General features: G+C 44.9%; 1 protein-coding gene across 5 annotated transcripts in view; it reads left to right on the forward strand.

Moving 5' to 3' along the window:
* Positions 1–14261, forward strand: part of LOC139391581 (tax1-binding protein 1 homolog A-like) — a 109976-nt gene that overhangs the window by 60074 nt on the left and 35641 nt on the right. For 4 of the 5 annotated variants that reach the window (XM_071138944.1, XM_071138946.1, XM_071138945.1 and 1 more), the window contains 2 exons: positions 11265–11455; positions 13532–13690. In XM_071138944.1, coding sequence (XP_070995045.1) covers positions 11265–11455; positions 13532–13690 — 350 coding nt within the window. The remainder of the gene's footprint in view (positions 1–11264; positions 11456–13531; positions 13691–14261) is intronic. The other variant, XM_071138948.1, reaches the window with a different exon arrangement.

A 14261-nucleotide genomic window follows, 5' to 3' on the forward strand; every position in this document is an offset into this window, starting at 1 on the left:
CACACACACACACAGTGGGGTTAACTGCCCTGTTTTACCTTACATTTACACACTTACAAACACACACACACACACACACAGTGGGGTTAACTGCCCTGTTTTACCTTACATTTACACACTTACAAACACACACACACACACACAGTGGGGTTAACTGCCCTGTTTTACCTTACATTTACACACTTACAAACACACACACACACACAGTGGGGTTAACTGCCCTGTTTTACCTTACATTTACACACTTACAAACACACACACACACAGTGGGGTTAACTGCCCTGTTTTACCTTACATTGACACACTTACAAACACACACACACACACACAGTGGGGTTAACTGCCCTGTTTTACCTTACATTTACACACTTACAAACACACACACACACACAGTGGGGTTAACTGCCCTGTTTTACCTTACATTTACACACTTACAAACACACACACACACACAGTGGGGTTAATTGCCCTGTTTTACCTTACATTTACACACTTACAAACACACACACACACAGTGGGGTTAACTGCCCTGTTTTACCTTACATTGACACACTTACAAACACACACACACACACACACACACAGTGGGGTTAACTGCCCTGTTTTACCTTACATTTACACACTTACAAACACACACACACACACAGTGGGGTTAATTGCCCTGTTTTACCTTACATTTACACACTTACAAACACACACACACACAGTGGGGTTAACTGCCCTGTTTTACCTTACATTTACACACTTACAAACACACACACACACAGTGGGGTTAATTGCCCTGTTTTACCTTACATTGACACACTTACAAACACACACACACACACACAGTGGGGTTAACTGCCCTGTTTTACCTTACATTTACACACTTACAAACACACACACACACACAGTGGGGTTAACTGCCCTGTTTTACCTTACATTGACACACTTACAAACACACACACACACACAGTGGGGTTAACTGCCCTGTTTTACCTTACATTTACACACTTACAAACACACACACACACAGTGGGGTTAACTGCCCTGTTTTACCTTACATTTACACACTTACAAACACACACACACACACAGTGGGGTTAACTACCCTGTTTTACCTTACATTTACACACTTACAAACACACACACACACACACAGTGGGGTTAACTGCCCTGTTTTACCTTACATTTACGCACTTACAAACACACACACACACAGTGGGGTTAACTGCCCTGTTTTACCTTACATTTACACACTTACAAACACACACACACACAGTGGGGTTAACTGCCCTGTTTTACCTTACATTTACACACTTACAAACACACACACACACAGTGGGGTTAACTGCCCTGTTTTACCTCACATTTACACACTTACAAACACACACACACACAGTGGGGTTAACTGCCCTGTTTTACCTTACATTTACACACTTACAAACACACACACACACAGTGGGGTTAACTGCCCTGTTTTACCTTACATTTACACACTTACAAACACACACACACACACAGTGGGGTTAACTGCCCTGTTTTACCTTACATTTACACACTTACAAACACACACACACACAGTGGGGTTAACTGCCCTGTTTTACCTTACATTTACACACTTACAAACACACACACACACAGTGGGGTTAACTGCCCTGTTTTACCTTACATTTACACACTTACAAACACACACACACACAGTGGGGTTAACTGCCCTGTTTTACCTTACATTTACACACTTACAAACACACACACACACAGTGGGGTTAACTGCCCTGTTTTACCTTACATTTACACACTTACAAACACACACACACACACAGTGGGGTTAACTGCCCTGTTTTACCTTACATTTACACACTTACAAACACACACACACACAGTGGGGTTAACTGCCCTGTTTTACCTTACATTTACACACTTACAAACACACACACACACAGTGGGGTTAACTGCCCTGTTTTACCTTACATTTACACACTTACAAACACACACACACACACAGTGGGGTTAACTGCCCTGTTTTACCTTACATTTACACACTTACAAACACACACACACACACAGTGGGGTTAACTGCCCTGTTTTACCTTACATTGACACACTTACAAACACACACACACACACAGTGGGGTTAACTGCCCTGTTTTACCTTACATTTACACACTTACAAACACACACACACACAGTGGGGTTAATTGCCCTGTTTTACCTTACATTTACACACTTACAAACACACACACACACAGTGGGGTTAATTGCCCTGTTTTACCTTACATTTACACACTTACAAACACACACACACACAGTGGGGTTAACTGCCCTGTTTTACCTTACATTTACACACTTACAAACACACACACACACAGTGGGGTTAACTGCCCTGTTTTACCTTACATTTACACACTTACAAACACACACACACACAGTGGGGTTAACTGCCCTGTTTTACCTTACATTTACACACTTACAAACACACACACACACACACACAGTGGGGTTAACTACCCTGTTTTACCTTACATTTACACACTTACAAACACACACAGTGGGGTTAACTGCCCTGTTTTACCTTACATTTACACACTTACAAACACACACACACGCAGTGGGGTTAATTGCCCTGTTTTACCTTACATTTACACACTTACAAACACACACACACACAGTGGGGTTAATTGCCCTGTTTTACCTTACATTTACACACTTACAAACACACAAACACACACAGTGGGGTTAATTGCCCTGTTTTACCTTACATTTACACACTTACAAACACACACACACACAGTGGGGTTAACTGCCCTGTTTTACCTTACATTGACACACTTACAAACACACACACACACACAGTGGGGTTAACTGCCCTGTTTTACCTTACATTTACACACTTACAAACACACACACACACACAGTGGGGTTAACTGCCCTGTTTTACCTTACATTTACACACTTACAAACACACACACACACACAGTGGGGTTAACTGCCCTGTTTTACCTTACATTTACACACTTACAAACACACACACACACACAGTGGGGTTAACTGCCCTGTTTTACCTTACATTTACACACTTACAAACACACACACACACACAGTGGGGTTAATTGCCCTGTTTTACCTTACATTTACACACTTACAAACACACACACACACAGTGGGGTTAATTGCCCTGTTTTACCTTACATTTACACACTTACAAACACACACACACACAGTGGGGTTAACTGCCCTGTTTTACCTTACATTGACACACTTACAAACACACACACACACACAGTGGGGTTAATTGCCCTGTTTTACCTTACATTTACACACTTACAAACACACACACACACACACAGTGGGGTTAACTGCCCTGTTTTACCTTACATTTACACACTTACAAACACACACACACACACAGTGGGGTTAACTGCCCTGTTTTACCTTACATTTACACACTTACAAACACACACACACACACAGTGGGGTTAACTGCCCTGTTTTACCTTACATTTACACACTTACAAACACACACACACACACAGTGGGGTTAACTGCCCTGTTTTACCTTACATTTACACACTTACAAACACACACACACACACAGTGGGGTTAACTGCCCTGTTTTACCTTACATTTACACACTTACAAACACACACACACACACAGTGGGGTTAACTGCCCTGTTTTACCTTACATTTACACACTTACAAACACACACACACACAGTGGGGTTAACTGCCCTGTTTTACCTTACATTGACACACTTACAAACACACACACACACACAGTGGGGTTAACTGCCCTGTTTTACCTTACATTTACACACTTACAAACACACACACACACACAGTGGGGTTAACTGCCCTGTTTTACCTTACATTTACACACTTACAAACACACACACACACAGTGGGGTTAATTGCCCTGTTTTACCTTACATTGACACACTTACAAACACACACACACACAGTGGGGTTAACTGCCCTGTTTTACCTTACATTTACACACTTACAAACACACACACACACACAGTGGGGTTAACTGCCCTGTTTTACCTTACATTTACACACTTACAAACACACACACACACACACAGTGGGGTTAACTGCCCTGTTTTACCTTACATTTACACACTTACAAACACACACACACACACACAGTGGGGTTAACTGCCCTGTTTTACCTTACATTTACACACTTACAAACACACACACACACACAGTGGGGTTAACTGCCCTGTTTTACCTTACATTTACACACTTACAAACACACACACACACAGTGGGGTTAACTGCCCTGTTTTACCTTACATTGACACACTTACAAACACACACACACACACACAGTGGGGTTAACTGCCCTGTTTTACCTTACATTTACACACTTACAAACACACACACACACACAGTGGGGTTAACTGCCCTGTTTTACCTTACATTTACACACTTACAAACACACACACACACACAGTGGGGTTAACTGCCCTGTTTTACCTTACATTTACACACTTACAAACACACACACACACAGTGGGGTTAACTGCCCTGTTTTACCTTACATTGACACACTTACAAACACACACACACACACACACAGTGGGGTTAACTGCCCTGTTTTACCTTACATTTACACACTTACAAACACACACACACACACAGTGGGGTTAATTGCCCTGTTTTACCTTACATTTACACACTTACAAACACACACACACACAGTGGGGTTAACTGCCCTGTTTTACCTTACATTTACACACTTACAAACACACACACACACACAGTGGGGTTAACTGCCCTGTTTTACCTTACATTGACACACTTACAAACACACACACACACACACAGTGGGGTTAACTGCCCTGTTTTACCTTACATTTACACACTTACAAACACACACACACACACAGTGGGGTTAACTGCCCTGTTTTACCTTACATTGACACACTTACAAACACACACACACACACAGTGGGGTTAACTGCCCTGTTTTACCTTACATTTACACACTTACAAACACACACACACACACAGTGGGGTTAACTGCCCTGTTTTACCTTACATTTACACACTTACAAACACACACACACACACAGTGGGGTTAACTACCCTGTGTTACCTTACATTTACACACTTACAAACACACACACACACACACAGTGGGGTTAACTGCCCTGTTTTACCTTACATTTACGCACTTACAAACACACACACACACACAGTGGGGTTAATTGCCCTGTTTTACCTTACATTTACACACTTACAAACACACACACACACAGTGGGGTTAACTGCCCTGTTTTACCTTACATTTACACACTTACAAACACACACATACACAGTGGGGTTAACTGCCCTGTTTTACCTTACATTTACACACTTACAAACACACACACACACAGTGGGGTTAACTGCCCTGTTTTACCTTACATTGACACACTTACAAACACACACACACACACAGTGGGGTTAACTGCCCTGTTTTACCTTACATTTACACACTTACAAACACACACACACACAGTGGGTTTAACTGCCCTGTTTTACCTTACATTTACACACTTACAAACACACACACACACAGTGGGGTTAACTGCCCTGTTTTACCTTACATTTACACACTTACAAACACACACACACACAGTGGGGTTAACTGCCCTGTTTTACCTTACATTTACACACTTACAAACACACACACACACACACAGTGGGGTTAACTGCCCTGTTTTACCTTACATTTACACACTTACAAACACACACACACACACAGTGGGGTTAACTGCCCTGTTTTACCTTACATTTACACACTTACAAACACACACACACACAGTGGGGTTAACTGCCCTGTTTTACCTTACATTTACACACTTACAAACACACACACACACAGTGGGGTTAACTGCCCTGTTTTACCTTACATTTACACACTTACAAACACACACACACACACAGTGGGGTTAACTGCCCTGTTTTACCTTACATTTACACACTTACAAACACACAAACACACACAGTGGGGTTAACTGCCCTGTTTTACCTTACATTGACACACTTACAAACACACACACACACACAGTGGGGTTAACTGCCCTGTTTTACCTTACATTTACACACTTACAAACACACACACACACAGTGGGGTTAATTGCCCTGTTTTACCTTACATTTACACACTTACAAACACACACACACACAGTGGGGTTAATTGCCCTGTTTTACCTTACATTTACACACTTACAAACACACACACACACAGTGGGGTTAACTGCCCTGTTTTACCTTACATTTACACACTTACAAACACACACACACACAGTGGGGTTAACTGCCCTGTTTTACCTTACATTTACACACTTACAAACACACACACACACAGTGGGGTTAACTGCCCTGTTTTACCTTACATTTACACACTTACAAACACACACACACACACAGTGGGGGTAATTGCCCTGTTTTAACTTCATTTACACACTTACAAACACACACACACACAGTGGGGTTAACTGCCCTGTTTTACCTTACATTTACACACTTACAAACACACACACACACACAGTGGGGTTAACTGCCCTGTTTTACCTTACATTTACACACTTACAAACACACACACACACACACATTGGGGTTAACTGCCCTGTTTTACCTTACATTTACACACTTACAAACACACACACACACACAGTGGGGTTAACTGCCCTGTTTTACCTTACATTTACACACTTACAAACACACACACACAGTGGGGTTAACTGCCCTGTTTTACCTTACATTTACACACTTACAAACACACACACACACACATTGGGGTTAACTGCCCTGTTTTACCTTACATTTACACACTTACAAACACACACACACACACAGTGGGGTTAACTGCCCTGTTTTACCTTACATTTACACACTTACAAACACACACACACACACACAGTGGGGTTAACTGCCCTGTTTTACCTTACATTTACACACTTACAAACACACACACACACAGTGGGGTTAACTGCCCTGTTTTACCTTACATTTACACACTTACAAACACACACACACACAGTGGGGTTAACTGCCCTGTGTTACCTTACATTTACACACTTACAAACACACAAACACACACAGTGGGGTTAATTGCCCTGTTTTACCTTACATTTACACACTTACAAACACACACACACACACAGTGGGGTTAACTGCCCTGTTTTACCTTACATTTACACACTTACAAACACACACACACACACAGTGGGGTTAACTGCCCTGTTTTACCTTACATTTACACACTTACAAACACACACACACACACAGTGGGGTTAACTGCCCTGTTTTACCTTACATTTACACACTTACAAACACACACACACACAGTGGGGTTAACTGCCCTGTTTTACCTTACATTGACACACTTACAAACACACACACACACACACACAGTGGGGTTAACTGCCCTGTTTTACCTTACATTTACACACTTACAAACACACACACACACACAGTGGGGTTAATTGCCCTGTTTTACCTTACATTTACACACTTACAAACACACACACACACAGTGGGGTTAACTGCCCTGTTTTACCTTACATTTACACACTTACAAACACACACACACACACAGTGGGGTTAACTGCCCTGTTTTACCTTACATTGACACACTTACAAACACACACACACACACACAGTGGGGTTAACTGCCCTGTTTTACCTTACATTTACACACTTACAAACACACACACACACACAGTGGGGTTAACTGCCCTGTTTTACCTTACATTGACACACTTACAAACACACACACACACACAGTGGGGTTAACTGCCCTGTTTTACCTTACATTTACACACTTACAAACACACACACACACACAGTGGGGTTAACTGCCCTGTTTTACCTTACATTTACACACTTACAAACACACACACACACACAGTGGGGTTAACTACCCTGTGTTACCTTACATTTACACACTTACAAACACACACACACACACACAGTGGGGTTAACTGCCCTGTTTTACCTTACATTTACGCACTTACAAACACACACACACACACAGTGGGGTTAATTGCCCTGTTTTACCTTACATTTACACACTTACAAACACACACACACACAGTGGGGTTAACTGCCCTGTTTTACCTTACATTTACACACTTACAAACACACACATACACAGTGGGGTTAACTGCCCTGTTTTACCTTACATTTACACACTTACAAACACACACACACACAGTGGGGTTAACTGCCCTGTTTTACCTTACATTGACACACTTACAAACACACACACACACACAGTGGGGTTAACTGCCCTGTTTTACCTTACATTTACACACTTACAAACACACACACACACAGTGGGTTTAACTGCCCTGTTTTACCTTACATTTACACACTTACAAACACACACACACACAGTGGGGTTAACTGCCCTGTTTTACCTTACATTTACACACTTACAAACACACACACACACAGTGGGGTTAACTGCCCTGTTTTACCTTACATTTACACACTTACAAACACACACACACACACACAGTGGGGTTAACTGCCCTGTTTTACCTTACATTTACACACTTACAAACACACACACACACACAGTGGGGTTAACTGCCCTGTTTTACCTTACATTTACACACTTACAAACACACACACACACAGTGGGGTTAACTGCCCTGTTTTACCTTACATTTACACACTTACAAACACACACACACACAGTGGGGTTAACTGCCCTGTTTTACCTTACATTTACACACTTACAAACACACACACACACACAGTGGGGTTAACTGCCCTGTTTTACCTTACATTTACACACTTACAAACACACAAACACACACAGTGGGGTTAACTGCCCTGTTTTACCTTACATTGACACACTTACAAACACACACACACACACAGTGGGGTTAACTGCCCTGTTTTACCTTACATTTACACACTTACAAACACACACACACACAGTGGGGTTAATTGCCCTGTTTTACCTTACATTTACACACTTACAAACACACACACACACAGTGGGGTTAATTGCCCTGTTTTACCTTACATTTACACACTTACAAACACACACACACACAGTGGGGTTAACTGCCCTGTTTTACCTTACATTTACACACTTACAAACACACACACACACAGTGGGGTTAACTGCCCTGTTTTACCTTACATTTACACACTTACAAACACACACACACACAGTGGGGTTAACTGCCCTGTTTTACCTTACATTTACACACTTACAAACACACACACACACACAGTGGGGGTAATTGCCCTGTTTTAACTTCATTTACACACTTACAAACACACACACACACAGTGGGGTTAACTGCCCTGTTTTACCTTACATTTACACACTTACAAACACACACACACACACAGTGGGGTTAACTGCCCTGTTTTACCTTACATTTACACACTTACAAACACACACACACACACACAGTGGGGTTAACTGCCCTGTTTTACCTTACATTTACACACTTACAAACACACACACACACACAGTGGGGTTAACTGCCCTGTTTTACCTTACATTTACACACTTACAAACACACACACACACAGTGGGGTTAACTGCCCTGTTTTACCTTACATTTACACACTTACAAACACACACACACACACATTGGGGTTAACTGCCCTGTTTTACCTTACATTTACACACTTACAAACACACACACACACACAGTGGGGTTAACTGCCCTGTTTTACCTTACATTTACACACTTACAAACACACACACACACACACAGTGGGGTTAACTGCCCTGTTTTACCTTACATTTACACACTTACAAACACACACACACACAGTGGGGTTAACTGCCCTGTTTTACCTTACATTTACACACTTACAAACACACACACACACAGTGGGGTTAACTGCCCTGTTTTACCTTACATTTACACACTTACAAACACACAAACACACACAGTGGGGTTAATTGCCCTGTTTTACCTTACATTTACACACTTACAAACACACACACACACACAGTGGGGTTAACTGCCCTGTTTTACCTTACATTTACACACTTACAAACACACACACACACAGTGGGGTTAACTGCCCTGTTTTACCTTACATTTACACACTTACAAACACACACACACACAGTGGGGTTAACTGCCCTGTTTTACCTTACATTTACACACTTACAAACACACACACACACAGTGGGGTTAACTGCCCTGTTTTACCTTACATTTACACACTTACAAACACACACACACACACAGTGGGGTTAACTGCCCTGTTTTACCTTACATTTACACACTTACAAACACACACACACACACAGTGGGGTTAACTGCCCTGTTTTACCTTACATTTACACACTTACAAACACACAAACACACACACAGTGGGGTTAACTGCCCTGTTTTACCTTACATTTACACACTTACAAACACACACACACACACAGTGGGGTTAACTGCCCTGTTTTACCTTACATTTACACACTTACAAACACACACACACACACAGTGGGGTTAACTGCCCTGTTTTACCTTACATTTACACACTTACAAACACACACACACACAGTGGGGTTAACTGCCCTGTTTTACCTTACATTTACACACTTACAAACACACACACACACAGTGGGGTTAACTGCCCTGTTTTACCTTACATTTACACACTTACAAACACACACACACACAGTGGGGTTAACTGCCCTGTTTTACCTTACATTTACACACTTACAAACACACACACAACTACCGTATCAGAGACTTGAACACCTCTCTGCCTCTGCAGGGATAACACATACACACACACACACACTCCATGTAGGACCGTTGGACTGGTTTTACAGGGGCTGACAGGGTCAGATATGAGACAGTGAAAAGCCCGCTGTAGTGTGTTGGTGAAACTCTCTGACTTGTGCATATGTTGAACATCACTGACCGTGATCTTTACCTCAAATACAGTGAGGTTAAATTACTGGACTTTTACTCGGACTGGACTTTGACCGTTGATTGAAGAATGCATTTACTATCAGAATAAGATGAAACGTATGGAAGATGAGTGGTGCATTATAAGAGAAGATTTATACACAAAGTCAGGATTCAGCCCATAGACTGGACTGGGCCGATGTTCACAACGCCTCTCAGAGTGCTGACCTAGGATCAGTTTAGCCTTTTAGATCATAATGAGTATGATTATATGGACAAGGGGGACCAGGTCCTAGATCAGCACTCCTCCAATTCACCTGATGATACTGTCTCAAAATGGCACACTACACAACCTTCGTAACGTCCTAACAATCTGTCTCCTATGCAGGGCACTATGTTCCCAAGAGTGACGGGGAGTTCTATCAGCTCTGTTACGTCACGCACATGGGTGACATCAGAGGCGCCAGCACGCCTTTCCTGTTTCGCCCAGCCACGCCCACCGAGGACTGTCTTACCGTTACCGAGGACGACAACAACTCAGACATACTGGTGGTGACCACCAAGAGCAGTGTGCTGGAGGTACACATACAGAGATGCAGTATAGCCATCAAAATGTACCAGTTTCCCTCTCTCCCTTACTCTTCTTTTCCCCCCTCTCCCTTCCTCTTCTCTTCCCCCCTCTCCCTTCCTCTTCTCTTCCCTCCTCTCCTCTTCCTTCCTCTCTTCTCCCTTCCTCTCCTCTTCCTTCCTCTCTTCCCCTCTCCTCTCCCTTCCTCCCTTATTCTCTTCCCCCCTTTCCTCTCCCTTCCTCTCTTCCTTCTTCTCTCCCCCTCTCCTCTTCTGTCCTCTCTTTCTCCTCTCCCTCTCCTCTACCTTCCTCTCTCTCCCCCCGCTCCTCTCTTCCCCCTCTCCTCTCCCCTCCTCTTCCTTCCTCTCTTCCCCTCTCCTCTCCCTCTCTCTCCCCCCGCTCCTCTCTTCCCCCTCTCCTCTCCCCTCCTCTTCCTTCCTCTCTTCCCCTCTCCTCTCCCTTCCTCTCTCTCCCCCCGCTCCTCTCTTCCCCCTCTCCTCTCCCCTCCTCTTCCTTCCTCTCTTCCCCCTTCCTCTTCCTTCTTCTCTTCCCCCCTCTCCTCTCCCTTCCTCTTCTCTTCCTTCTTCTCTTCCCTTCCTCTCCTCTTCCTTCCTCTCTTCCCCTCTCCCTTCCTCTCCTTTTCCCCCCTCTCCCTTCCTCTCCTTTTCCCCCCTCTCCCTTCCTCTTCTCTTCCCCCCTCTTCCTTTCCCTTCTCTTCCCCCCTCTCCCTTTCCCTTCCCTTCCTCCTCTCTTCCGCCTCTCCTCTTCCTTCCTCTCTTCACCCCTCTCCTTTCCTCTCCTCTTCCTTCCTCTCTTCTCCCTTCCTCTCCTCTTCCTTCCTCTATTCCCCTCTCCTCTTCCTTCTTCTCTTCCCCCCTCTCCTCTCCCATTATCTCACTCCCCCCGCTCCTCTCTTCCCCCTCTCCTCTCCCTTCCTCCCTTCACCCCTCTCCTTTCCTCTTCCTTCCTCTCCCTTTATTTCCTCTCTTCACCCCTTTCCTCTCTCTTCCTCTTATCTCCCTTCTTCCCTTCCCCCCTCTCCTCTCCCTTCCTACTCCTCTTCCTTCCTCTCTTTCTCCTCTCCCTCTCCTCTTCCTTCCTCTCTTCCTCCTCTTCCTTCCTCTCTTCCCCTCTCTCCTTCTTTCCTCTCTTTCTCCTCTCCTCTTCCTTCTCTTCCCCCCTTTCCTCTTCCTTCATCTCCTCTCCCTTCCTCTCTCTCCCCTCACTCCTCTCTCTTCCCCCTCTCAACTCCCCTCCTCTTTTCTCCATTCCTCTCCTCTTCCGTCCTCTCTTCCCCCTCTCCTCTCCCTTCCTCTCTTCACCCCTCTCCTTTCCTCTCCTCGTCCTTCCTCTCTTCCCCTCTCCTCTCCCTTCCTCCCTTATTCTCTTCCCCCCTTTCCTCTCCCTTCCTCTCTTTCTCCTCTCCCTCTCCTCTTCCTTCTTCTCTTCCTCCCTCTCCCATCCTCTCCCCCCGCTCCTCTCTCCCCTCCTCTTCCTTCCTCTCTTCTCCCTTCCTCTCCTATCCGTCCTCTCTTCCCCCTCTCCTCTCCCTTCCTCTCTTCACCCCTCTCCTTTCCTCTCCCTTCCTCTCTCTTCCTCTTCTCTCCCTTCTTCCCTTACCCCGTCTCCTCTTCCTTCTTCTCTTCCCCCCTCTCCTCTTCCTTCCTCTCCTCTCCCTTCCTCTCTTCCCCCTCTCCTCTCCCCTCCTCTTTTCTCCCTTCCTCTCCTCTTCCGTCCTCTCTTCCCCCTCTCCTCTCCTTTCCGCTTCACCCCTCTCCTTTCATCTCCTCTTCCTTCCTCTCTTCCTCTCCTCTCCCTTCCCTCCCTTTATTTCCTCTTTCACTCTCCCTTTCTTTCCTCTCTTCCCCCTCACCTCCCCCTTCCTCTCCTCTCCTCTCTTCCCCTTTTCTCTCTTCCCCCCTCACCTCCCCCTTCCTCTCCTCTCTTCCCCTTTCCTCTCTTCCCCCCTCACCTCCCCCTTCCTCTCCTCTCCTCTCTTCCCCTTTCCTCTCTTCCCCCCTCACCTCCCCCTTCCTCTCCTCTCTTCCCCTTTCCTCTCTTCCCCTCTCCCCTCCTGTGGTGAGCAGCAGCGTGTAGAGGAGGCGCAGCAGGAGCGCAGGGAGCTGTTGAAGAGATTACATCACCTTCAGAAGGAGAAACAGCAGCTGCAGGAGGAGCACAGGAGGCTGCACAGAGAGAGGGAGCAGGAGAGGGAGACCTGCTACCTTCTACGCACGCACAACCAGGTGAAGGAGGGAGAGGAGGGGGGAAGAGAGGAAGGGAGAGGGGAGGGGGAAGAGAGGAAGGGAGAGGGGAGGGGGGAAAGAAGAGAGGGAGAGGGGTGGAGTAGAGGAGAGAGGAAGGGAGAGGAGAGAGGAAGAGAGGAAGGGTGTGGAGAGGGGAAGGGAGTGGAGAGGAATTTGAGAAGAGAGGATGAGAGGAAGAGGAAGAAAGGAGGGGAGGAAGGGAGAGGAGAGGAAGGGAGAGGATGAGAGAGGGGAGAGGAAGGGAGTGGAGAGGAAGAGAGAATGAGAGAGGGAGGGAGAGGACGAGAGGAGTGGGAGCAGAAGGGGGAGGAGGAGAGGAAGGGAGAGGGGGGAGAGGAAGAGCGACAGAGATGAAGGGAGAGGAGAGGAAGAGAGGGGGAAGGAGGAGGAGAGAGGGAGAGGGAGAGGAAGGGAGATGAAGGGAGAAGAGAGATGAGCACAGGAGGTTGCACAATCCATGGTTGAAATGTTAAAATGTGTATTTTTCCATATATAGACACACCCTATGTGTTTTAATAAAATCGACAATATGCACTGAGCTTGTTGGATG

Source organism: Oncorhynchus clarkii, chromosome 32 (assembly GCF_045791955.1).
Source record: "Oncorhynchus clarkii lewisi isolate Uvic-CL-2024 chromosome 32, UVic_Ocla_1.0, whole genome shotgun sequence".
NCBI classification, from domain to species: Eukaryota; Metazoa; Chordata; class Actinopteri; order Salmoniformes; family Salmonidae; genus Oncorhynchus; species Oncorhynchus clarkii.